Source organism: Acomys russatus, chromosome 21 (genome assembly GCF_903995435.1).
Source record: "Acomys russatus chromosome 21, mAcoRus1.1, whole genome shotgun sequence".
Taxonomy (NCBI): domain Eukaryota; kingdom Metazoa; phylum Chordata; class Mammalia; order Rodentia; family Muridae; genus Acomys; species Acomys russatus.
The window spans coordinates 11,252,368-11,280,173 of NC_067157.1; the positions used below are offsets into that span (position 1 = coordinate 11,252,368).

The 27,806-nt window shown below is 46.5% G+C and overlaps 1 protein-coding gene across 2 annotated transcripts in view; it reads left to right on the forward strand.

Annotated features, from left to right (window-relative positions):
- Slc16a10 (solute carrier family 16 member 10) overlaps window positions 1-27,806 on the forward strand; it is a 145,247-nt gene that overhangs the window by 109,897 nt on the left and 7,544 nt on the right. The window contains exon 6 of one of the 2 annotated variants that reach the window (XM_051164484.1): window positions 687-1,215. The exons of the other annotated variant lie outside the window; for it this stretch is intronic. Within the exon in view, the coding sequence (XP_051020441.1) occupies window positions 687-919 (233 nt within the window). The 3' untranslated portion in view covers window positions 920-1,215. Of the gene's footprint in view, window positions 1-686; window positions 1,216-27,806 lie in introns of those variants that run through there. 2 annotated transcript variants of the gene reach the window in all.

Below are 27,806 nucleotides of genomic sequence, written 5' to 3' on the forward strand. Positions count from 1 at the left end.
GCTGACCTCGAACTCAGAGATCCGCCTGCCTCGGCTTCCTGAGTGCTGGGATTAAAGCCACACGCCACCATCTTCTGGCTCCTTCTCAATTTTAATAAGGCTATCTATTGACAGCTAGGTTGGTGGGGAGTATTCTTGGAGTGAGTTACAGCCTTTCATGTTTTGGTTGTTTCTTGTTAAAGCTGAATGAGACCAACTTGAGGTGTGGATGTTTTAGAGAGCTTGGCTCTGCGGGCTCCGCCCACCTTCAGCTGAAACAAGAGCTGTTACACCATGTGTTTGAATGTTCCGGGTGGCCTCTGATAGGCCTGGGAGTGGCAAAGCCTAGTTGCAGATATTTTCCACAAGTGGTGTTTTGGTACAACCTATATTGTGTGTAAAATTTAAAATAAGAGGTTTTCTTCTCCTCTTCTTCTTCTTCTTCTTCTTCTTCTTCTTCTTCTTCTTCTTCTTCTTCTTCTTCTTCTTCTTCTTCTTCTTCTTCTTCTTCTTCTTCTTCTTCTTCTCCTTCTCTTCTTCTTCTCCTTCTCCTTCTCCTTCTCCTTCTCCTTCTCCTTCTTCTTCTTCTTCATATCTGAAAAGGTTTGCATTTCAAATCTGTTATCTGAGCTGGGCCTGCTGTCACTGTGGCTGATCTGAGAGCCAGACTTTCCTCTCTTTGTGACAGCTGCTGTCTCCATTTCCAGGGTTCCTTCATGACAAACTGGGCTCCTACAACGAGGCCTTTTACCTCGCCGGAATCCCTCCCTTTCTTGGAGGTGTTGTGCTGTGTTTAATCCCGTGGATCCACAGTAAGAAGCAAAGAGAGATGAGGAAAGCCACTGGAGGGGAGAAGATGGAGAAAATGTTGGAGAACCAGAACTCTCTACTGTCAGGCTCAACCGGGATCTTCAAAAAGGAATCTGACTCTATTATTTAATGCCGTATATACCTCCACCTGGCTGGATTTGCTTTCGAATTTTAAGCCAGTTTTCCTTTTATATGAATTTCAAATTTCTTATTTTTTTAATCATCCTTGAAATAGCACAAATGGGAAATATAACCTTTATGACTACAAGGACTATTTTCTCTCCCCAAATAGCTTTGATATTTTCAGGAATCTGACAGAAGAGACTGTTACAGGCAAACATGTCTGAAAGTCAAACATGAGCATTCAAAGCTCTCTCAGTAAGGAGCAGCCTTGGAAGCCTCAGATGCCGTCAGCTACAGCATCCTAGGAGCTGTGCTGGGTGGGGGCAGCAGTTTGGTGCACACCAGAAGCATTTTGTTGGTTGCTTCCGTCTTTAGTTCCAGTGTTTTACTTCCTTCTGCATTTTGGAACTTTTTGCAAAATTTAAGCCTGGATCCTACATAATGAGAGGCCAACCTAAACCTCAAGTCTGTTAAATGATTTCAGCTATGAAATTCGGAGATCCTGACGTGCTGCAGTGTCGAGGGACCTGCTGGGAGCAGATGCTACTGCATGCCCACAGAGTACGCTGTAGATGGCAAGTGTCCTCTCACAGGCAGCAGTCAGGCGTTTCTTCCACTGGCCTGCATTCCCTTTGGTTTGTAGTGTGTTTTACTCCCACAGCTGGAGACACCCCACATTTCTGATTTTGTATAAACAATAAAGTAAAGCAGATGTATGGAAGAGATCCTGACAATTTGAATGCAGAGTTTTTCTGACTTCTGGATTTATTAGCACTGTATCTAGGCGTCTTATTGAGCATGTCATCAGCTGGTGGGATGGATACAGCTTGTAGGTAATGAAGAACTGTTCTATCCATTAGAAAAACGTCTGATAGAAATAATTGCTTAAACTGACTTATGGAATGAATGATTTTAAAATGTTAAATATACTTATAAAAACCGACCCCTAAATTTTCAAAAAAAAAATGCTTAGCAAAAATTTACATTTGTGTGTACAATATTGTGCCAGTGACAGGGTTATATTGAGGGGCCTGATGGCAGGTGCTTTCACTCTCCGGACGTCGTGGAATTTACTTCACAAGCTGAGAAGAGACTCCAATGTTACCAAGCGATAGAATCTCTCGATACATATTGTGTATGCGCCTCTTCTTTGACTGGAAAATTAATGTATTTATTTGCCATGTGCTCTGTATTAATTCTCACCATTTCCCCCATTTGTGTCCAGACTGTAGAAAGCAAGCTATTAGCTTTGAGGACCAAAAATTAAAAACCAAAGTTGGCCTGTGACCATTACTCACTTATTAAAACAGGAACACATTCTTATAGCTTTGAAATTATATTTTAGACCTTTAAAAGTTCAAGTTTAAAGTATATTTAAATCATTAACCTAGATAGATATTAAGTCATAGCTGAATGTAGCTTGCTGGTTCATATGAAAAGAACATTATTTTTCCCTCGAAATTTCCAGTATCTGTCTATTTCTTAGTTATCTGGAAGATGAAACTTAATCTTATTATCTCCCTGCCTGGTTTTCCCCCTTCTGTTGCTGTTAAAATGGCGGGCCTTCCTCTCTGCCCCTGTGGATAGATGGGGCTGCCTGGAGAGACTGTACACTTGTTCTTGTTGGGAGGAAGGGCAGAGGGTGGGGCAAGCAGGGAGGGCAGAGGGTGGGGCAAGCAGGGCTGTCAGTCGAAAGCCTGGAGCCTTTCTTCCTGGTAACAGCTCTCTTACCTATCATCTTGGGAGAGTTCACAGCCTACATGCCAAGTGTACAATTTATTTTAATGGGTTTAGGGTAATTGTAATTTATTTATTATTTATTTATTGTGAGATGGAGTCTAAGTACATCAGACTGGCCTTCCACTCTGTCCTGCAGCTTCAGGCTTGTGTTGGGATTGCAGGGGTGGGCTGCCATGAGTGGCTGTAATTTTGATTTTTGAAGGCATAAGCTTACTGTGCTATATACACAGGTGTTTTCTTTGTTAAGGCAAGGTCTCACTAAGTAGCCCAAGCTGACCTGGAACTCACTATGTAGCCCAGGCTGGCCTCAAACTCACAGAGCTCTTTTAGGGTTTTTTGTTGTTGTTGTTGTTGTTGTTTTTGTTTGTTTTGTTTTTGTTTTTGTTTTTTTGAGACAGTCATGTTGTGTGGTCCAGGAGAAGCTGAGACATCAGAGCCTCTGACTTCAGCTTCCTAAGCGGAGGAGCCACAGGTGTGTGCCACCATGCCCAGCTCCAGCCTACTAGTCCCAGTTGATTTTCTGTCTTAAACTGAAAGGGTCGACGGGCGTGGTAGCACACGCCTTTAAACCCAGGCCTCAGGAGGCAGAGGCAGGCAGATCGCTGTGAGTTCGAGGCCAGCGAGTCCAGGACAGCCAAGGCTACACAGAGAAACCCTTTCTTGAAAAAAAACAAAAACAAAACCCCAAAAACTGAAGGGTCTTTGGCAGTTTGTTTGCAAAAGGTTCTCTTTCAGGAGGAAAGATTTAATTTTAACCATATTATCCTTTCTTGTTCTTTTCTTTCTTGTTTTAGACAAGGTTTTACTCTACAGCCCTTGCTGTCCTGGAACTCACTGTATAGACCCTGCTGACCTTGAGCTCACAAAGACCTGCCAGCCTCAGCTGGGATTTAAACATTTAGGGAACAGTTTGAGCATGCTGACATAGTACATTAGCAAGCCTTTCACTGACGTCATTGTTGTTAGTACCTTAAAAAGCAAAGGCCCTGGAGATTTGGCTATGCAGCTAAGAGCGTTTTCCTGCTTTTAGAGAGGACCAGAGTTCAGTGTCCAGCAGTTACACGGTGGCTCACAACTGCCTATAACTCCAGTTCCAGGAGCCCCAACACCCTCTTCTGAGCTCCTGCATACACATGGCTCACATCCTTACATTTAGGCATATACACACATACGTAAAAAGAAATATTTAAAAGTCAACAGAAATATACAACTGAGATCATTGAAGCTGTCATTATAAGAACAGGGGTGAGGTTTATTGGTTTTGGGTTTTTAAAAAATAATTTAGGGTCTCGTTCAAGGGTGGCATTTTATTTAACTGAGCTGTACCCTCACCATAGGGGTTAATATAGACATTGCTCTGCCTCTAATTTTACAGAAGGAACAGCTCTAAAACAGAAATCTTACGTTGTAAAGATTTTTTAAATGTTTGCCTTTCAAACTTGTTTTGTTTTTGAAACAGGGTCTCAGTGTGTCTACCAGGCTGGCCCAGGGCTTACAACCTTCTTGTCTCTGTCTCCTTCGGTGGTTTCTGTTTTGCCTGTTTGCTTTTGTTTTATTTTGCTTGTGAGACAGGGTCACCATGTAGCCCTGGCTGACCTAGAACTCACAATGTACCAGGCTGGCCTCGAATTTACAAAGATCACCTGCCTCTGCCTCTTGACTGCTGGGATTGATGCTGTGCCCTACCACTCCTGGCCTCTGTCTCCCTGAGTGTTGAGATACAGTCATGTGGGGTTAGCACGTGGGAGCGAGGTGCTGTTTCCTGAGATGAATAGGGACTATCACAATGCGTTTTGTCTTACAGAATTCTTTCACCACGTCTAACAGTAGCATAGGTGGCAACCCACAAGTCCCCAACCTCATCTAAACACAGGTGCCTTTCAGTTTCAGTGAGTTCTGGAAGAAGAGTGGCTTGACAGGAGAGTCACAATGCAGCTTGTACGCTGTCAAGACTCTCAGCTCAAAATAACGTCGAGACACCGTGTTAGATCTGAGAAGCCAGCCAGAGCCTGGGAAAGGTGGTTACTCTACAGTATGTAACCTTTCTCAGCGTCTCAGTGACTACTGACAACTTTAAATTATTTTTAAAGATTTTATTGTATTTATGTATATACATATTTCTGTAGGTTCCCACAGAGGCCAGAATGGGCCACCGTAGCCCTTGGAGCCAGAGTTTCTGGCGTTTGTGAGTCGCTCCCTGTGGGTGCTGGGATCTGAACTCTGGTCCTCTGCTAGAGAAGTGAATGCTCTTTCCTCTGCCGAAACAAGGTTTCCCCATGTAGCCCTGGCTGGCCTAGAAATCACTGTGTAGGCCAGGCTGGCCTCTAGCTCAAGAAAGGTGTCTGCCTATGCCTTTCTTGAGCTGGCATTTAAGGCGTGTGCCACCACACCTAGCAGCTGTAAGCACTTTTACCTGCTGAGCCATCTCTCAAGCCCCATTAAGTGTTTTGGATGTGTGTGAACATGTAAATGTTTCTACCAAGATCTTTCCTAATGAGTGAAGGTGACTTTTATAACATAGTCTGTACCCACAATGTTGTCTTAAGGGCCTAGGGTTTATTAATAGTGTTGTATTTTGACCTCTCACAATGCCGATGCCTCTACTAAAAATCACTATAAAGCTTCATATTCCTTTCAAAATGTTTTCAATTAAAAATTTGGTGTGTGTGTGTGTGTGTGTGTGTGTGTGTGTGTGTGTGTGTGTGTGTGTGTTGGCTGCTTGGATGTATTGCCACATGAATAGAGTGCTTGCAGAGCCAGGAGAAAGTATCATATGCCCTTTGCAGGACTTGTGAGCCACCCTGTGACTGCTGGGGAAAGAACTCGGGTCCTTTGCAAGAGCACTCTAACTATCAAGACACCTATCCAGCCCCCCTGCCCCCTCTTCTTTTCCTTTTTTTAATACATGTAACACAGCGGAAAATGTGTGTAACCAACAAAACCATATGTGTATTTTGTACATGTATCTGAGAAAGTTTGCCTCTGAAGCTATTACTGGTTTTTGTTAACACCTAAGATTTAAGTTCTATTTACAAGAAAATGCTCGCCAAATTGTAATGAACACAGCCTCCCAAGAGAATAACTTTAAAGAAAATCCCATCTCAGTGATTTCTAGCAGAGAGTGGGCCATTTAAAATTATTCATGGATCGAGGAGATAGCACAGTGGTAAGGCACTTGCCCCGCATGCTCAAAGCCCCAGACTCACTTCAAGAAGTAAAAGTAAAAAGAAAAAAAAAAAAGGCAAGTAATAGCTTTTAATTGGATTTGGCCGAGGAGATAGTTTGAACATTTGAGCTACTTAACTGTTTTTCAGCCTAAGTCCTTTCTCTGGAGTCATTGGTCTTAAAATTTGGGTGAGTTACTTGCCTAGTTTTTTTGTTTTGTAATTTGAAAAAAAAATGTTTTTGTAACTATGATTGCTCATCTTTTAGATTTAACATAGACCAAAGCTGTCCACAAACCTCAGCATCATGCTTATGACGGCGTCAGACTCACCGAAGAGTCCATGCAGGTCCCAGTCCACGTGCTCTGTAAGCAAGATTCAGACAATGGGACGTCATGGGGTTTAGTTTAGCCTTCCTTTCTTTCACAGACTTTGCCTCAACTATTTTTATAAGAATGATAAGAATAACTCATTACCACTGTTGCCTTTATACCTAGGAAGGCCATGTACTCTCAGCTGACTCTGCTGGGCTCTGGCTGGTTATCTTGAGTTCTGGGCGCTGGGGTCTTACTGGCTATATTTCGTAGTTCCTCCTGCAGCAGCTATGAAGGCACCGCACCATGCTGGATACCTTTGCATCGTATCAGCTTCTTCCACCAGTCCATTTTAACTTGAACGTTATAGCTACAACAGATTGAACTTTGCAGTATTAAGAAAAAGCCTGGGCGTTCTAAGTAAATCTTGGCATCTGGCCTTCTTGTCTACTTATTTTATCTTATGCTGATCTGAAAAAAAAATTTTTAATTATTTTGTATGTCTTGAAAGTTCAAAACTCTCTTGGCAAACCCTAATATTCCAAATATACCTATTGCTTCATGTGTGAGCCTTTTCCCTCCATTCCAACCCCACTCCTCTCTCTCTTCCTCCTACAGAGGGTGCCAGCCTACCCAATAGCTGTATAAATATAGCTGACTGTGTGAAAGGGTCCTGCTGGGTTTGACCAGCGTGGGTATTTTCCTAGTTTTGAGAAATTGTTTCTTTTAGAATAATATAATTTATAATTGATTTTTTAAAAATGTGATTTATATATTTAATATATAGATAACCAAAACCTTTTAAATGAAGAGTGCTTTGTAATTTGGAGAATGCAGTCCTTTTACTATAAGGAAATGTGATATTCTCAATAAATGCAATAAAATTTTTAGCAAATTTCTGTAAGACCTTGTGATTGTATTTATGGAATTCTGGGGCAGGGGAATTACTGAAGTGAGCAGTGTGTTGAAAAAAGGTAGAGTGTGTGTGTTTTATGCTGTGTCTCCCCAGTATGTTTTGCTATTGTCATTTTTCAGGGGAGGGATTGCCTTGACGGGGTCTAACAGTGCTAAGGGAAGCCTCGCCTCCCACTGCCTACACCCAGCCCCGGCAGTTACTTTGAGTGTCTCGTTTTATTTCAGTGACTAACATGTGGGCATGTGGATCAGTCCTGCATCTCTGAATTAGGCTTCCAGAACACCAAACCTACCTGTTTTGTTTCTTCTGGTTTCTGACCACTCCTTTCCTGTATCCTATTCATCTTCTGAATATTGGAGTCGCATCAGGACCTAACCTTGGACACACAGACTCCTTTGAGACACCATTGCTATTTTGAGACAGATGCTCCCTGAAGCTCATGCTGGGGTCCTGCCTCAGTCTCCCAAGGGGCCAGATCACAACATGTGCCATTACGCCCAGCCAGACACCTCCTTTTAGAACACCTTCATACCCTCTTGGCCTCGGTTTCTGTTTGCTGGCATAGCCTCTTTTCCTTGACTTCCCCAGCCTTGTGTTTTTCACATTAATGACTCAATAACAGGACTATCAAGAATAGTTTAATCTATGGCCGCCAGACTGAGCTCTTATGGTTGTGTCTTTCACTTTGTGGTGACTTTATAATTGTGTGGACTGAAAGCACCCACCTCGGCTGCCATATTTCTCTCACATCCACTAAAGGTACACCAGCAAGCCCTGTTGGCTCTGTCCCAAACATATCCAGAATTTCTCCCCTCCCCACGTGGAGACAAGTCATAATGGATGTGCTTTGCTTCCCTGTGGTCTGTTTGCTGCCTGGCAGCCGGAACAATCCAATCAAAATGTCAGATAAAGTCATCTTGGCCCAAAATCATTCTCTGGTCCCTGTTTCCCCTTGGAGACCAAAGTCCTTGCAAACATCCTCCCATCTTCTGTCTCCTGCCCTTTTCTCCTGCTCTCCCCTCCTGTTTCACGCTGGCCTCCTGTCTGGGAGGGGAGGGAGGGCTCTCCCACCAGGGAGCCTCCTGGATTCACCCTCATTCTTTGGCTCTTTCCTCAAAAGTCTCCTCTGTGAAATTCTCAGCGAGCAACTCCTGACAAGTCACATTCCTTCCCGACTGAGTTTGTCTTTAGCAGTTGCCACCAGCATATTTTTATCTTTTTATTTACCTTTCCCACTAGACCGTTCAGTTCTATAAGCCCAAAGCCTTTTGTCAGTTTTATCATTTTTATCTGCAGTACTTTGAAAAGTACCTGGCACGAAATACGTACTTAACCGTTTGCTGGTATATGTTTCTCATCTTCTCCACGGGAGTTTGTTGGTTTTGTCTTAGTGTTTTTAAACATTTCCTGGGAAATAGCCACATTGTGAGAGTCAGGACCACAGAGAAGGTGGGTGGCAGGCCATGTCAGGGCCAAGACAGGATTGCTTCTACCTACACAGGTTAGGGAGAGGAAGTATACTGTGTTAAGGAAAGTCGGAGCTAGGTCTCTCACTGTTGGAGAAGAGAGGTTCATAAGGAAGGTGGAAGGCTAGAACCAACTCAGTTGATGGGAACGAAGTCGTGTGCCTTTATTACCTGCGTTTCTGTGTCTGCACCAAGAGCCTGGAAACAGTGGCACTCCACAATACAGAAGCAAATAATATCCCTCCGTATCGAACCTAGTAATAGCAAGACTCGGGCTAGACTTTCAATAAATGGAAGGCCCTCCCTGAATGTGGATAGGATCTTTCCTTCGTTCCTCCTCTCTGGAGGTGGCCTCGCAGATGCACCAAGAAGTGGGCTTTACAAGCCGCATTGCCTGCTTGGTCTAATCAAGTAGGCAGTCAAGACTGACACAAGGCTGTCTACCTTAGCTGACTATGTTGTGGGCGGTTGTCCTCTAGGCCTGCCTACCCATAGACATGTGCAAAATTGGGCCCATTAACTTTCTGGCATGATGTAGGGGTGGGGAGCACAGTCTCAGAAGACCCATGTACTCCCCTAGGAGTCATACAAAGTTAGTAGTTCCTTGGACGCATCTTCCTCAGTGGTATAGCTGTTCACAAGTGCTTCCGTAAGCCACCCATGTTCCTGTCACCATAAGCAGGCTAAAGTTGGGTGGGTTCTTTGTTTTTGGTTTGTTGTTGGTGCCTTGTCCTGGGTAGGTAGATGTTTGTGCATCTAAGGGACACAACAATGAATCTGAGAGGAGTTTTTGCTGCACCTGAAGTTAGGCTGTCTGACTAAAGGTGCAGCTCCCACAAGGAAGACCCCTGTATGGCTGTTACTCCCCAGGTCATGTTGTTGCCGCAGCGGCAGTTGCAATTGCCCCTGCTATGGGTTAAAGACGTGGGTGCCTGTCTTCTATGCGGTAAGACATAGCCAGCCTCTTTGATGAATGCAGCTAAAGAACGTATCAGTTTGTAAAAGTGTCACATATGGGGTGGGATTGTGAGTGAGCTGTGTGACATCAGTCACGTGATTGTTTTGTTTTGCTTTGTTTGTTTTTGTGTTTTTGTTTTTGTTTTCAGGTTGGATTTCTTTGTGTAGCCCTGGTTGTCCTGGAACTCAGTCTTGATACTAGACTGGCCTGGAACCTGGAGATCCGCCTGCCTCTGCCTCCTGAGTGCTGGGATTAAAGGCGGCAGTCACACACACAGTTCTTGCTCTGGGCAGTAAGCCTTGGAACTGAGGCTGAGCTGCTCGCCCAGATGGAACTTGTTTGTACTCATAAGGGAAGAATTGTCCCTGAACCCACAGAGGAAAACTAGAGAGGGAGAAGGGAGTGCGCTGGCGTGCTGTTTCTTATGGCTTGGGGGGCATTAGAAAACGAGTGCAAATTAGATCTGCACTACACAGCCCTTCCTGGCATGCCAAGCCTTAGAAGCCATAGGAAGAACTGGACAGTGGGGAGAGAGGCTGCAGAGTCGCGGTAACAGTGACGGTCCCCAGGACTGGCCTTTAACAGGAGGGGAAACCCATGGTACGACAAGCTGTCGTAAGAATAGATCCAGACAGAAAACGATGGTAACCAAGGACATTTCTACCAGCAAACTGCTTGAATTAGGAAATACTTGTGAGCAGGGAATAAGAGCCACTCACAGCCTGGCTAATGAAGCTGACACAGGAGACAGACAGAACGAGTCCGAGAGCTGTGGACACAGACCATCAATATAACTACTTGAGACAAAGGCTACGTGTTAGAGGTAATATGGGGAAAATCAGGCAGATGCACTGGCTCATCTGAGCCATTAGAGGGCGTTATTGACAGTGTTATTGACCCCATGAACACGAGGGGCTGGAGAACATAGAGGAAAGACAGTGTTAGAAACAGCTTTTTTTTTTTTTTTTTTTTTTAAACCAAAGGTGGCTAGGCTGCCAAGGACCTATCCCCAACCTCATAAGATTTTTATACAAATGAGATCAAACTTTTTACTCTCTCGCACCTGGTGAGACTCTTGTTTATGCAAAGGCTGTGTTGTGGTCCTAAACTTGATCATAGCAGCCAGTCTCTTCCTGTTTTCCTTCGGAGCTGCTTTCCAAACTAGCCAATTGGGAATAGACCAGGGGTGGGGGGTGGGGGGTGGGAGGGGATGAACCTGAGCCAATAAAAAACCCCTAAGCTCCCTAAAGCAGTTCTTTTAAACAGAGGCTATCTTGGCTGTGGGTATTTCTTGCTTGCCCAGTTTCCCTTTTTACAAGAAATTACCTTGCTGTTGTTTTTTGTTGTTGTTTATTTTCCAAGTGTTTCTTTGTGCAACCCCAATATTCTTTTTGTTTGTTTGTTTGTTTGTTTTTGTTTTTTGAGACAGGGTTTCTCTATGTAGCCTTGGTTGTCCTGGGCTCACTTTGTAGACCAGGCTGGCCCCGAACTCACATCGATCCACCTGCCTCTGCCTCCCAAGTGCTGGGATTAAAGGCGTGCACCACCACACCTAGCTTTTCCCAATATTCTTTTTCTAATAACAGGAATTCTGGAAGAAGCAGGCATGCATAAGCAGTGTTCATTGCTTGGTTTACTGCAAATAAGACTGCTTAAGGGTGGGGTGGGGGTGGGGGAGGGGTAGTTAAGAAAGAAGTTGGCTCAGCAAAGACCTAGGGGCTGGCACCAGCTTTGGTGGGATCTGATCTTTATGGGGCGGGAGAGGCTCTAGCAGATTTGGATGATTTAGATTGGTGTGGAAATTAGCTTCATAATGTGCTAAAGAAAAAGGAAAAGGGAAACGGAAAAAGGAAAAAGCAGGTGAAGGGCTTAAGTTACTATGAGGGAAAAAAATTGAGATAAGATTTGTAATGACCTGGAGTCTCTGAAGAAAAAAAGTATGTAGGTGAATTCAGAGCTTCAGAGCCTGAGGGATTGATTAAAGCCAGCACGAAAGTTCAATGTGGAAATAAAGGGTAGAGCTGTACAGTGGAGACACTAAGCACCAGGGACGGGCAGTGGAAATCATTGGTGAGTCCAGGGTCCTCTCTGCAGCCATGTAGCCAGCGGCAGCAGCTGGCCACAGCTTGAGCCAAAGACTGCCAAACTCTGAATGGCATAGCAGGTGAAAGCATAGCCATGCTCCCTTCGGGCCCAGGGTGATCAGAATAGAACAAGCCCAGCTCGCCCAAGCTTGCTGGAGATGGGAACACTTATGGAAGTCCTGTGGCAACCACCCAGATTGAAGAGGCAAGGTGGATTGTGGAGAATGTGGGTTGTGGAGAGCTTTCTAAAATAGAGCTTCTAATTTGTGCTGCTGTATCCAGCATTAGTCTTTATGTAATTTTTAATTTTCACGTATGTGACTCTGTTTACATCATTTCTACCCCTCTCCCCCTCCAGCTCTTCCCATGTCCACCCTCAGCCCCCCCCCCCCCGAATTCATGACCTCTTCTTCTATAATTAGTATTATTGCATCCCAACATTAACTCTCTGAGGAAGCAATTGATACAAGCAATGGAATCTGCCGTGTTGTGTTGGGCCTTGCTGATATTTTTCTTATCTTTTTAGCTCCTGGCTCCTGAGAGCAAGTGGAATGGTGGTGGGCCTGCCACAGTTTTGTTCACCATTTTCATAAAGTTTTTAGTTCCTAGGTGATACACGGATAACCCCTGAGTACTTTGTTGACTTAGCAAAGCACTGGAAAGACATGCACAAATGGGAAACCAGCTCACAGTGTATGCACAAACCAAGCACAGCTGTGAACTCCTTGACAACTGCATGGTTAGCTAAGGCACAGATGATACAGAACACGGGGGTGAGAATCTTCCAATAGCCAATGCCTGTTAATATAAAAACAACAGTGTTTGAAAGATGGTGCCCTGCTGGGTGGTGGTGGCACACACCTTTAATCCCAACACTTGGGAGGCAGAGGCAGGTGGATCTCTGTGAGTTCCAGGCTAGCCTGGTCTACAAAGTGAGTCCAAGGCGCCAAGGCTACATAGAGAAACCCTGTGTTGAAAAACCAAAAAGAAAGAAAGAAAGAAAGATGGTACCCTAAACCAGGCATGATGGTGCACGCCTTCATCCCAGCACTCAAGGAGGCAGAGGCAGGTGGATCTCTGTGAGTTTGTGGCCATCCTGGTCTACAAATCGAGTCCATGACAGCCAAGGCTACACAGAGAAGCCTGTCTCAGAAGAGAGAGGAGAGAGGAGAGAGAAGGGGAGAGGGGGAGAAAGAGAGCAAGAGAGAGAGAGAGGGTGGGGGTGGGGGTGGGGAGGCCTTGTGTGGGCAGAAAAAGATGCTCCCAGAAGCTATAAGATTGTTAAGTGAAAATCCCAGTGCTGTGGGATGGGGGATGGGCTACCTCCCTACAAGCTTTTGGCCAGAGGCTGCTGCTCCTGCTGCTGGTTGCCCACCAGAACTGCAACTTTACAGAACTGGACATTACCCAATTCTGCTATAGTCCATATAAGTCTATTAGACCTTTAAATTTGATGTCTTTTGATGAAGAAGGCAGATTTAGAGATAGCTATAGAAATAAACTTGGCAGGACTTGGTGATACATTGAGGAGACGGACAGAAGAAAGCATCAGGGTGGGGACAGCAGGTGGTACCCACCTCAGTGGGGAAAGGTTTGCAGAAGATGGGATGAGCTTAGTTTGAGGCACAAAAGGTGAGTTACTGTAAAGCTTGATGTTCCTACAAAATGGCTTGCCTGTGTTCGTCCTCCACACACACGCAGGAGTGTGTTGCTTAGTTCCAGCAATCAAAGCTACTGCGGTGTAGACCTAGCCAACTTCTCCCACATCAACTCCCGTTCTGTTTTATACACCCTTTATTTCACTGTTTTCTGAAAGGCGCCTTTCCAAAGACCAATTAAAGTAGCTGCCCTTACGTCATAGCTTCTGTCCTTCTCTCGAATGCAATGGTTACTAAGCTGTATAACCGATCACTTAAGGCCAGCCTTCTCTATCGCCTGTGACGTCTATGAAGGCAGCAGCCCTGTCCCTCTTCCTGGCGCAGCCTGGCCTGCAGACAGTGTCCTCACACCTCTCTGTATATTTGCACTAGTCTTTGCTTTCTCTCACCATACTCTTATGTATAAAAGCCACTTAACCTTCAAAAGCCCATTTGAAACATCACCTTCTCTAGAACATTCTAAAACCCTCCCAAGTGGAATTAGTCCCATCCTTCCAGTTGTCCTGGTGGCTCTTTACGTTGGCCTCAGCTCTACCTTAGCACATAACCCTGTAACCAATGATTAGATTGCACGAAGTGCTTATCCAGCCTCTGGGAGACCCTGGGTTTGATCTGCAGTACTGCCAAAAAAAAAAACAAAAAAACAAAAAAACAAAATAAAAACAACAACAACAAAAACCCAACTGACATGTATGCTTCAATTAAAATAAGTCCCAAGCTACTCTCTCTCCAGAATGCCAGAATCTGGTTTTTTACTTTTGCTTTTCGAGAAGCTTTTCTTCCTTAGCCAGCACCGGCCTCAAATTCAAGAATCTTTTGCCTCAGTCCCCCAAATCCTGGGATTTGGCACAGGCCACTGAAGCCGAGCAGTTTTGAAGGCCCTGTTGTCAATCATCACCTTGATGTTCCAGAGACTTCCACTGAAAGTTTTAAGGCGGGCTTTAAACACGACCTGGAAGAGTTGTTGTGAAGACTAAGAGGCGGAGGTTTGGGAACTGATAAGAAAAACTGGGAAGAAAGGGACGCCAAGCAGCTGAAGCTAGAAAAGCAAGGTGCACCAAATGCGGAGAGGCTAACGTCCTCGTGCCAAACGCGGAGAGGCTAATGTCCTCGCGCCAAACGCGGAGAGGCTAACGTCCTCATGCTGGGAACCTACACGGGTGAGGAGAACAGGAGGATGGAATTGAGTGGTTACAATTTTTTTTTTAATAAAAAAAAGTTGTTTGGTAGTTTTTGTGTTTTTTATTTGTTTTTGTTTTTGTTTTCCATGACAGTGTTTCTCTGTGTAGCCTTGGCTATCCTGGACTCACTTTGTAGACCAGGCTGGCCTCGAACTTACAGAGATCTGCCTCCCAAAGTGCTAGGATTATAGGCGTGTGCCACCATGCCTGGCTTGGTAGTTTCTCTTTTTCTCTTTTGTAAAATGGAAAGAGATGAACCAAAGCATTATGGTTTTTTTATTTAATTAATTTATTCAGATTACAACTCAATTGTTATCCCATCACTTGTATCCTCCCATTCTTCCCTCCCTCCCGCTTTCACCCTATTCCCCTCCTCTAGGTCTATGACTGAGGGGGACCTCCTCCCCTACCATATGGTCATAGGCTATCAAGTCTCATCTTGATATCCTGCAAAGCATTATGTTTTATGTTTATTTCCCTCAATTTGTGAGAAATTTATATATAGTTCATATTGTGTGTTTTTGGAAATGAGTCACTTGGAAGAAGAAAACTGACAATTAGCACCCAATTGTGAACCATCCATACTCCAAATGATAGTTCCAACCCTTATGGCCACAGAGAGTCCTGGTTAAAATCAGTGGGTCAGTTTCCTTAGGCCCTACTGGGTTATTCTGCCTCTTCCTGTGCTCTTCTCCTGCCCCCATCCCACCACCCTCAGAGCTGCAACCTGCAGCTTCCTTAGGTCCTACTGGGCTATTGTGTCCCTCCTGCTCTCTTCCACCACTCTCACCTTGGAGCTACCTGTAAATCCCGCAGCTCCTCTGGGCTCTCCCAGCTTTTGTGACTCTGTCCCTCAACCCATTCCTGCGGATGAGACCCTACTAATAGAACTCAGTTTTCATCCTCACCTTCCAGCCTCTGTGAAAGAAAGCCCTGGTGCCTTCAGCTTAGTCAGGCTAAGCTCCTGACCCCCACTGAGTGTGGTGCCCACCCACTGAACGGCTTAGTTCTCATTTGGTCCTCGCTGAGTCCTGGGGATGCCCACGACTATAGGCTACAGGGACATTTTCCTTCCCCCTTTCCCATCCATGATAACGGTGTCTTCCAGACCCTCTCATTTTCCCCTTGCGATGTCTCTTAGAAACCCTCCAGGCTCTATACCCAGAACCTGACCTGAGGGGCCCACATTTCTTTGAACAGGCTCTGGCCTCTGACTTCCTCTGTCTCTTCCTAAATCCAAGCTTGTACAATACATAGGCGACCTTCTCCTTCGTAGTCCATGCCTGCAAATTAACCAGGCAGACATCTCTACCTTATTAAACTTCCTGTCCAGCTGGGGGCTATAGGGTCTCACCCTCCAAGGTCCAGCTGTTGATTCGAGTTAAAAATTGGACTATACTTTGCAGGGATGGGCTCCTTGTCAGCAAGCTCTGGGGCAGCTGAACTTCCCGGATGCAAATCAAAAAGGCTCGTGCCACCTACTACAGTCTTCTGCCTTCACCACCTACCTGTGCCATCTCCTAACACACAAGGGTCTCCAACACCACCCATCCAGAGTTCTCTCTCTTCAGGTAGCATAAAGTCGAGGGTGCTACACTTCCCTTTCGGCCACGCCCACGGCCCAACATTTCAAACTGATTCAAGTTACTGACTTGACTCTCTTAAGGTTTGTAGGGATCATTTGTCTCTGCTGGCCTCTGCCACCTATCACATTTGTTCCAAGTTCTAGAGTCTGCCTACCCAGCAGCTTCCTCCCTCTGCCTGCCCTAACCGTTTGTCTCTCCTCGCCTACTGGGGAAGGAGCCTTTCCCTGGCTCCTGGAGCTTGCTCCGTTCCCCAGAGCCTCACCATGTGGGCAACTCTCCAGTTATTAAAACACTTGCTCCTCCCCCTCCATTGGAGCCAGCCTCCCTGTTTGCTGGCCTCCTCCCCCTAAGAGCTGCCTGCTCTTCTTTAGTCCCTCTGGGCCTCTGTGACCTTGTCTCTCATATTTCCTGGCTCTGTCCTGGAAGTCTAACAGCTTCTCCATGCCCTCTTGGGATTCTTTGCCTGTCAGCTCTGACTTTGGAGCTTCTAGAAACTCCCTCAGCAGAGTTCACTGTGCGACCCCTTTTCTCTTCCTCCACAGTCTCAGATTTTATTAAAGCCTCACTCTATAACCACAAACAGCTTGGCCTAGTACGGCTCAAATGGCCAAAACTGGCGTGCTCAGTTTTCAATGATGGCAACTTCTGTCACTGCACAAATGATTAAACAACAAAACCAAAAACCCTTTACATCCTAATTAAGGACCCACGACACCCCGGATGTGGTAACATCTCAAATATCCCTCACATCCTTTTAGATAATGTTGATCCCACTTCCTTGTCATACTGTCTCTTGTTTCAGACCTTAACCTCTGCATATCGGCTAGATTTACTAACGGCAGAGAGAGGGGGTCTTTGTCTCTTCCTTGGGGAGGAATGCTGCTTTTATGTTAACCAATTGGGTAGAGTAAAAGACAGGATCTGACAGCTTCAGAGGTAAAAAACAGCTCGATGCCTCTGGCTAGTGGATCGCTGACAGGCCACTAAGGAACCGGATATGACCCTTCTTAACTGTGTTTCTGCTCCTTCGCTTAATCCGACTAACTGCACCCTGCCTCATATAAGCTTCTTATCTGAATTTCTTCAACAACGGATCCAAAAGATTTCTAATCAGACTTTTTGTTTTGTTTTGTTTTTGTTTTTGTTTTTGTTTTTGAGACAGGGTCTCTCTGTGTAGCCTTGGCTGTCCTGGACTTGTTTTGTAGAGCAGGCTGGCTTTGAACTCACAATAATCCACCTGCCTCTGCTCCCAAATGCTGGGATTAAAGGCATGTGCCGCTTTGCCTGGCTCTAATCAGACTTTTAATCAGTTGTTACTGCAGGATCACTGGCCCCTAGCTATGGGGCCAGAGGCCTGCAACACCCAATTATACCCTGACAGCCAAGATCAAACTTGCCTCAAATACCTCAATGCCGCAGATCACCAGGAAGTAGTTTGTGATAATTCTGCCCCCCCTTCCCAGGCGCCCTTTCTAACACCCCCCCCCCATTGCTTATTAATAATAAACAAAGATGGGGAACGTAGTCCCTGAGCAGCACACCTCCTTCCTGTCCTGCCCTGAACCTACTGTAAGGTACAGCCACAGGAGCTGTCAAAATAGCGTCACCTGTCAAAACTGCAGCCCCCTCCTCAGCCTACAGCTGTCAAGAGGTACTGCCACAGGAGTGGCTCCTCCTCTCTGGCCTCCCTGAGCAGCTCTGAAGCGATGGTGCCTAGGCAAAGTCACCTGTGGCTGGGAAGGCCTTCCCATCCTAACCCATGGGCCTGATGAAGGGGAAAGGGGTTAAAAAAAAAAAAAAAGCCAGGAGCTCCTCAAGGTCAGGATTTGAAATCTCATCAGTCCTCACTCTGGAAATCTCTGCCCTGGAAATCTCCTACCTGTCCTTTGTTCAACTCCCTGCTGTCCTCTCCAGAGAGCAGGGGCAACCAACCGTGGATTTGTCCCTCCACACCCAGGACCCTCCCAAGAAATCTCTTTTATGAAATTTGCTGCCTGGTGCGACTCTCTCGTGGGAAGACTCCAAGAAGCAAACGAAGAGAAGAAGGGAAGAAGCAAAGAAATGGAGGCAGGTTGAGGCTCCTGAGCTCCTCAGCTCAGCTGAGGGACACCCTCCTCTGGGAGCTGCAATGCCTTTGCTGTGAGGGGGCTCCCATTTCTCAGGATGCGTTCCATTGGGACACTGTCCCACCTCAGAGCTGTGTGGTTCCTGGGCTTCTGAATCTCAGGACACCTTTCCATCAGAGTAGGAAGGCCAACGGTCTTTTCTTTCTACGCCTGGATCCTCTCGGGATACCCAGGCAGAGATGAGAGAAGAGTATGGGCAGGATTGATAATGCTCCAGAAGCCTGGTATAGGGCGTCAGCAAGTGTATGTCACTCGACCCAAGCGACTCCGCAAGATGGAGAATGAGCATTCTCAGCGGTCGCTGTGGCCAAGGTCGAAGTCCAGCCGCCTGAGGCCTTGATTCAGGACGGTCACCGGAGACAGGTGATACAGCCAGGAAAGCTGAGGTGTGGACGCTGGACAGGGGTGGGCGCGCGTGTAAGGACGACCTTCCAGCCGGTGCTAGCCTGTTCCCTCGAGCATTAGCAGCACACCCTTTCTAGAGGCTGTTGCCAGGCTGCAGGAGCACTCGTTGAGTTCGGTTTCCTAGGCAACCACCGTGACTTCCGGTTTGGCTCTCGCTCTTGGTTGGCCAGAGGCCTGATTCCGTCACTCCAGCCAAGCGACTCCGCAAGATGGAGAGTGAGCATTCTCAGCGGCCCGCTGTGGCCAAGGTCGAAGTCCAGCCGCCTCAGGCCTTGATTCAGGACGGTCCGCGGAGACAGGTGATACCAAGACAGACCTCGGAGCCTGGAGGAGCTGAAGCTCAGAGCCCCGGAGGGTCCATCCTCACCAAGAGCTCTCTGCAGCCGCCAAGCTGGAGTTGGACGTGAAGATCGGGGGTACCGAGCCGGTGGCTGCTGCACAGCGGCTCCACCAGGCGAAGACCCCGGCGGAGAGCGAGCCGGCCATGGTGGCCTCCCAGCGGAGCGACCCGGCCGGGAACATGCTGCGCTGGTTCTCCACCGCTGTCCTGTACGCCGCCTTCCTAGGGCTGGTGAGAGCTGAGGCTGCACCCCTCCCAGGCTGGGCGCGAGCCTCCAGCAGGGGACCTAACCCTTTTCCAGCTGGACCGTCACCTTGGCTGCGCTGCCCGCATGTTCTGTGTGATCTTGGGCACTTTAGTTAGTCCGCCGCCGGGGCTTCGGTTTCATCAGCTAACACATTGGCACAATTCTAATCATGGAGGTTCACTGTCAAGAACACGGTTGATTTTTGCCTAACATGTTTCCCCCCTTCAGCCTGACATTGTAGGATCCCTCTTAGAACTAGGAAGACAGTTTAGAGCCCTCTGCATCTTAACTATTACACAGAGAAATCTACTTGGGGGAAGGGGGACTTTCTCTTTCTGGTGGCTTGACTAAATTATGTCAACTGCTTGATTTTACAGGTAAGGAAATAATGACGAGAGAGAGAGAGAGAGAGAGAGAGAGAGGAGAGAGAGAGAGAGAGAGAGAGAGAGAGAGAGAGAGAGAGAGAGAGAGAGAGAGAGAGAGAGAGAATAATTTTCTGGACCATACAGCAGGTTAAGCGGTAGAGCCAAGAACACCGCTTACTCTGCCCACAACCCTCTTCAAATCAACTCCTCCGTTGCATAAGTCATTTTCACGGAGGAAAGCGCAAGGCTATTAAGTGCTTTTCGCAAAACCTTGACCTTTCCTGCAATTCAGTATCTGTGGCAAACCACCCCATCCCCCATCACTTCGTGGTTGTGATCCAGAGGAGTTGGGAGCGGGGATCCCCTGGGGAGAGTCATTCACTCTGTGTTAGACTCTGAGCCACAATCATTTCTTAGACTGTACTGATGGGGTCGGATAACGAAATCACTGCAGATGCTTACTGAGCACTCACTGGGCTGGGATGTGAAGCCTTTGAAGACGGGAAGTGTTTTTACTCTGCTCCTGGGAGCTACGTGCTGTGCACCTGTGCTCACACCGGTATTTAGTCCTGGACCAATGCCGCCCAGTGCACACTTTGCCTTTGAAGCAGTGTGGTGCAATTACAATCAGTAGTCCTTGAAATGTAAGTGAATTGAAAACTTTTATTTACGGGTCCAAGGAATTTACTCTACAAGCCGGCTTTTCAGCCTTTAGGTCTTATTGCACCTATTAAAAAGACAAAGCTGGAAAGGTTCATTTTTGCTCTTTACACAAAGTAATGTGGCAGGAACATCTGCATCAGCATCTATAGGCAGAACAAGGAAGGCAAGGCAGGAGGAGCATTTTTATTGTAGCTCATTCACCACTGTTGCCCATTCCTGGGCAGTGGCAGTCCAGTGAGCCGAGTGCTTGGTCTCTTTTCCCACAATCTTCTCTCAGTTTGCAGTTTGTTGGCATGTTCTGGTAGGTTACAGTGTCCCACCCCAAGAGGCAGCGTTAGACGCATTTGAACGGCTGCTTTGGTCCATTTGTGGAATTGAATATGTCAAGGACAGATTGGTTTCTGCAGTTCCTTAGGTTTGCTTCATGTTTTTGTTATACAAGTTTCTACGGGTACATAAAAATATCCATGGCTCTGAGGTGATACAGTGTACCAGGGAGTCGGTTATGATGGCCACTAGGAGGACAGTGACAGTTATGATTGCCACTAGGAGGACAGTGACAGAAAACTGAGATGGATCAAGATCAAACTGGTTGATATGGTGGTGACTAAGGCCCATTGTTGGCTGTAATGATTGCCTGAATGTAAAGCAGCACCCAAATTTGGCGTGGTGGTGCACACCTGTAGGGAGTGAGGCAGAGGGTTAGAGATTCAGCAACATAGGGAGTTCCAGGCCAGCCTGGGCTACATGGAGCTTTACCTCAAAAACAAAACAAGAAAGGCATCCTTTGTTTTCCTGAAGAAACTTACTAATGTAGTAAGGTCCGCAGACAGCACAGCCTCACCAAGATTGCATTTAGTCTGGAAGTCCTGTGCGCACTGGAGTTCAGAACAGTTAGAACCAGCCTGCAGCATAGCCAAGGAGACTGCAGTGCGTCTGTAAGTCCACAGTAAGACACGAAATTAAACTAGGGTGTAAATACCTCATAAAAGAAACTGGGGAGGGCAGAGTGTTAAGATAGGGTTTCCTCTGTGTAGCCTTCGCTGTCTTGGACTCGCTTTGTAGACCAGATTGACCTTGAACTCACAGAGATCTGACTGCCTCTGCCTCCCTGAGTGCTGGGATTAAAGGCATGCATCACTAGGAGTGACTATAAAAGAAACTTTTAAAACTATTCATGGCAAGCTAAAAAGTAACACTTAAATTTTAACAAATTTCAATACTACTGTGGTATTTTTTTTTATCAGACTAGACTTTCAAATACTGTGCATTAATTGCAAATAATTTCACTGTTCCCACCACCCCTGACCCCCACTCCCTGACCCCCCTCCATACCCCCACACCCACATCAAGGTTGCCAACACTTTTACATGGCTACAGAATTAAACCTTTAAGAGGTCAGAATGTACTCTACATGTTACACTTTGGCTTTGTTTTGTTTTGCTTTGCTTTTTGAGACAGGGTTTCTCTGTATAGCCCTGGCTGTCCTAGACTCACTTTGTAGACCAGGCTGGCCTCGAACTCACAGCGATCCGCCTGCCTCTGCCCCTGAGTGCTGGGATTGCAAGTGTGTGTGTGCACTGTACCCAACTCATATTACACTTTCCTTGTGGGCCATGCTACTATCTTTCCATGGCAAGACGCCAAAATTACTGGGTAATTCATTTTAAAGTCATTGACTAGTTGCTGGAGAGACAGCATGGTGCCCTGCTCCTGCAGAGGACCTCAGTTCGTTTCCTAGTAACCAGGTCAGACTGTTTATGACTGCAATAACTCTAGCTATAGAGTGGTCTGATGCCTTTGCCCTCCATGGGCACATCCCACCTTCACAGCACATACATACACATAATTAAGGAATAAAACAAATCTTAAAAAAAAAAATTAACAGGCACTTGATTCCTTGAAATTAGCAGTTAGAAAATCTTCCAAGATTTTGTAAGGTTTAATTCCTTAGTTTCAAGTTTATCTCCAAGAGGGAGAAAAATGTATTATAAATTGACTGCTTATGTGCCTTTGCGGTCTCTTGATGACTAAAGAAAAGTCTAAACAAATTATGATTCATGTTTCCTGCATTTAATAAAAAGCTAAAAGAAAGTTTCTTTCTTTCTTTCTTTCTTTCTTTCTTTCTTTCTTTCTTTCTTTCCTTCCTTCCTTCTTTCTCTCTTTCCTCCTCCCCCCTTCTCCTCCTCCTCCCCAGGCTGGTCTGTCCTCAATCTGTAGCTGATAATGACCTTAACCCCTGATCCTCCAGACCTCGGCTCCAGTGCTGTGATGGCAGGTGTGTGCCGCATGCCCTGTTTGTGAAGTGCTGTGGACGAACCCAGGCGTCAGTGAAAACTGGGCAAGCACCACCCATTGTACCACACACCCAGCCCCAAAGTTAAAAACCTCCAAACCGAGAACTAACACACTAACCAAACGCTATTAACTTTGACGCATCCGGATGCCTGCAGCTCTTCAGAACCTCCCCAGAAGCATGGCGAGTGAGCTGTGCGTGGGCGCCCTACTGAAATCTGTCCAGTGTTTTGTTCCCAACTGGTCCACCCTATACCACCCTTTGGATCATTTTTTAAAGAATGGCTGTGACGTTCTGACCTCCGTTCGGATGCCCCTTTGTTGGTCTTGGCTTCCGCACCACGGTTTTAAAGCCCCGCGTGTTTGTAAAATCCCCACAGCTGCCGGCCAGCCTCTCATCGGAGCACTGTCCAGCACCTTGCTGCTGAAACCGCAGGCTGAACCGCTAAGCAGTCAGGAACTGAGAACACAGTAGGCAAAGACCCGCCCTGCAGTACGGGCCTCACCTCCACGCGTGCCCGAGCAAAGCTCTAAAGATGCTACGCTAACAAGCCACAGTCAGTCCATTGCTTCTAAGAGACAAGATCCAATTCCCTATGTCACTATTCCTACAGGGAAACCCTCTGGAAAGGCATCTGAAATTCTAGCTTTTAGAATGCTGTCTTTCAGTTTAGTTTGTGTGGGCGTGTTTGCAGCATGGCGTGTAGTCGGAGGACAGCTTGAGGGAGTCCATTAACTTCTTCCCAGAGACTCAATTCAGGCTGTCGGTTTTAGCAGCAGGTGCCTTTACCTGCTGAGCCGGCTAGAAATAGCATCAGAAATCTCTTACATGAGGCCATTGCAGATTCCTTTAGTTTACATGGCAAAAACATACAATTAAGAGCCATTAGCTACCGGGGTTGGGGGTGCACGCCTTTAATCACAGCACTCGGGAGGCAGAGGGAGGCGGATTGCTGTGAGTTCGAGGCCAGCCTGGTCAACAAAGTGAATCCAGGACAGCCAAGGCTACACAGAGAGACCTTGTCTTAAAAAAAAAAAAAAAAAAAAAAAAGCCATTAGCACAGGACCGATGCTTTTCTGTATTATGCCATAGAGTCAGACTGTCACAGCGGCTGTAACTTATCTTGAAACCTCAATGCTTCAATAGCATGTGTGGGAAAACGTAACTTCTGTTCTTCTTCTTCTTGCACAAACTTTACATTTTACAACCAGAATTCAGTTTTGGTGCGCCTTCAACAACTCCTTTACTTCAAATTCATCACAAGCAGTGTGAGCTGTAGGCAGTTCACAGCAACGACGGAACTCAGTAGTAGACTGGGCAGAGAATGGACCATAGGCTTAGCAGTCAGGGAGCCATAGGCTCAGCAGTCAGGGAGCCATAGGCTCAGCAGTCAGGGAGCCATAGGCTCAGCAGTCAGTAAGGGGAGTAATTTTTTTTTTTTGAGACAAGTTTTCTCTGTGTAGCCTTGGCTGTCCTAGACTCACTTTGTAGACCAGGCTGGCCTCGAACTCACAGAGATCCACCTGCTTCTGCCTCCCGAGTGCTGGGATTAAAGGTGTGCACCACCACACCGGGCTGGGAGTCACTCTTATGAATCTGATTAGTTCCTTGCTGCTCTCCACTGGTGACCCAGAGGTCTCCATTTTTTTTTTTTTTCAGTTTGTCTGGTAACTGGAGCCATATGATCTAAGACAACCACTTAATATAAGCACTCGAAACCTTGAAAAGGCAAGCTTGACATCCACCATGCCAGCTGCTTGCAGACCAACGGAGTGCTCCCATGAAAATATCACATGGCCCTTTCCCTGGGAAGTTTCCTTAACGTTTGCACAAGCATGTCTAGAGAAACAGCTGGGTCATCATGGGGGTGCTGGGATTGAGAACTGGACCTCCTGCATCTTCACCCCCCCCCACCCCCTCAGGGCGTCTTTTCAGTTAGAGCCACACTTTGTGCAGCAGTGAAAGCAAAGGAAAGAAGTTAGACAGACTGTCCTGGTTTCTTTGTCACCATACCCCAGCCCCCAACACAGAGGGAGGAAGTCTGTAACACTGAATTTGTTCCCTTGATTGTGTGTGAAACACTAATGTTTTCACTCATTCTTCAGAGGGGCTTCTCCTTCCTCTCAACCCCTGGAGCATCTAATTAACTGTAAGGCTCATCTTTCCCCCAACTTAAGTGTTTGTCGCAACTGTCATATAACCAGGACTGCAGAGACCAGACACCAGGAACCCTGTTAGAAACGTCTTCACTGGAAACTAACCTATTCTTACTACTTCAGGGCAGGTGCTAATTTTACATACTTTGTCCTCTGATTAGTGGAAGGTTTGGGAACTGTCAAGGAAACCTACTCAGAAGGCAGGAAATAATCAGGCTAAACTACAAGATCCTGCCAAGCGAGTGGCTGAGGGTAGTAGCAAAGCTCTCCACAGACCCAGGAGATGAGTCTGTGGTAGTGGAAGAGTTTGAGCAGAAGCCTGTTGGGCTTGTTCATCCATCTGCAAGTTTATAGACCTAATCAAGGTCTGGTGACAAACATCTGTGATCCTTTTCGGCACACTGTGGTGTACAGCCTTCTGTGCTGTATTGACATGAGTGGACTTCTGCTTGAGCATGCAGAGGGAATTCTCAGCTCCTAGGAGTGTGCACACAGGTGCCATCTGCAAATATCACTTGTTTTCTATTTTTTATTTAATTTTCCTCTTGTGTATGTTTGCTTGCATGTGTACATGTGCACCACATTCATACCAGATGCCCATAGAGACCGGAAGAACTGGGCTTCCAGAATATTGTGATGCACCATGTGGATGGAATCCAGGTCCACGTCAGGCTCAGTGAGTGCTCTTAACTGCTGAGCCCTCTCTCCAGCTCCTTGTTTTCAACTTCCCCTGGTGACCAGGTTATTAGTTGAAAAGGTCATGTTATTATTTCCAGGGAGCATGGAAAGCAAGGAGCAGAGCCGTCTGGCCTGTCCTTCGGCATGTGACAATGACTCATTGTTAACATGGAACAGCATTGGCAACAGTAATGTTTCCTGGTTTGGGAGCCCCTCACTCACAACCCCAGCGTTGCTCTGGTGGGTTTGCGACAGCATTAGTCTTTCTGTAAAAATACATCGTGGTCCCAGATATTTTCCTCAAAGGAAAGGGGAGGGACTGGGATACCAAATATTAGAGGAAAGGGGGGGAAAAGATTAGATTTTAGCCATGACAGAGAAGATCTCACCTATGAGCTTAGGGAAGTCAGCTATAATTTATAATGGTGTCTGATGTCTGAAGAGAAATGTCTCTGACCAGCTTTTCCTTAAGGTCTCCAGTGCAGGCCCAATTTGAGCAGACAGGGACAGTCCCTTCCACTCAAGAGACACAGAGCCAAAACTGAAGGCCCGGAAGTTTGGCTGCAGAGAAAAGCTTGGAATGGCCCACTCCAACAAAGTGAAGACTGGTGACTTCCGGTCTAAAAGATCCATTCTCCAGGTTTTAGATCATGGAAATTCTGGCTAGCACCCCTTGGTGCGTGTGATGGGCTTTTATCGTGTTACAGTTTGTGAGAGTGTAAGATCTGTGAGTCTCTATTACCAGGGGTGCCGCCCTTTTAAAAACAAGTATTATGTATGTTATGTGGGCATCCCTGTGTGTGTTTGTGTGCACCGCGGTGTGTGCAGGTGCCCATGGAGTCCAGAAGAGGGCGCCAGAGATCCCAGAATTGGAGTTACAGATGATAATGAGCCATCTGATATGGGTGCCGGGAACTGAACCTAGGTCCTCCGCACAGGCAGCAAGCACTTAACCACTAAATCCTTGTAGTCCCTAGGGTGCAGCCTCGGAGTGATTGTTTCACAAGGGCTTGGTCGTTGTTGCTCTTGAGCAGGAGATCCAGTCACTGCCAGTTGGTAATACCCATGCCTGAGGCCATTTAGCTGGTTCAAGAGCTCGCCCTAATGCCACAGTGCGGTGAAATGAGCCCTGCTGTTGCTGGAGAGTTGTCTGTGAATGTTCCACAAGGAAAGCTTTTTTGGTTTGGCTTGGATTTGGGTTTTGGTTTTGGCTCTTTTCAAGGCAGAGTTTCTCTGTGTAGCCTTTGCTGCCCTGGACTTGAACTCACAGAGATTCACCTGCCTCTGCCTCCCTAAGTGCTGGGATTACAGGCGTGCTCATCCATTCCACGCCCTGCCCCGTATCCCCCCCCCCCCCCCCCCCCCCCCCCCCCCCCCCCCACCCCTGTCCCCAGCACTCTTTTTTTGAGACTGGTTTTCATGTAGCCCAGGCTGGCCTCAAACTCACTCTGTAGCTAAGAATGATATTGAATTTTTGATCCTCCTACCTCCACCTCTCAAACGCTAAGATTCTAGACCTGTACCACCATACCCAGTTTATGAAAAGTAAAGTTTCTAACTATCACAGATATATATATGTATGTATATGTGTGTGTGTATGTATGTATGTATGTATGTATGTATGTATGTATGTATGTATACATGGCACCTAATTATCACTGCTGTATAGCACCAGACGTTCTGTTTGGCAAAAGCCTCTGCACTGGAGAATAAGCACTCCAGGTGTCAAGGGAGCACATCGTCCACAAGTGTTTAAAGCATGCTGCTTCTGGGATCATATCACTTAAAGGCCTTTATTATCTCAACCAAAATTAAGGGTTTGACAAACCAAGCACTGGGTAGAAGCCTTTTTTTTTTCATAACCATCTACGGATGCGTGCTTATGTTTTGGGTCGTCTCAGCTCCTCCATGCCGAGCCTTGGAGCCCAGAGCTTTTGTTGCAAGCTTTAAAGACTCAGTGAGCCCCAGGCAGCCATCCAAGTCCCCCCCTGGGCCCACGGTTGGCAATGGATTTCCATCCCTTTAAACACCAGCTTTGCTTTTCCACTTCAGGTGCCTAAAACTGTTCATTAAATAGATTATGGTGGGTAATTAGACTTGGATCAATCTTGTGGCGCTCATTCAGACAGCACAGCTTAATAATTTCACCACTGGCTACTTAGCATGAAAATCTGCCAAGTCATTTCCTTGGTACTTAATTCTCACTGCGCTTGATGCTGGGTTAAACATCAGCTTGATGTTTACGAGCCGCTGGGTTCTTCATTAGAAGCCTGAGAATTCCTACCCAGTCCAGTGAACGATCTTAAAGTCACAGAGACCCGAACTTAACAGAGCCATGAATGTCCTTGAATGCCAGACTGGTAGTGGCTTCATAAAGTACCACCCTAAACCAACCGTAGCAACAAGACCGGCCTTAGTCAAAAACCTGATGAGAGTTAGAATAGTGATGCCCTTGGCAAGATGGTCATGTCTGTCATGTGCAGCTTTTATGTGGTGGATCCTGTTGTGTTGCCCAAGTTGATCAAAACTCATGGTCAGCCTTGAGCCTCCT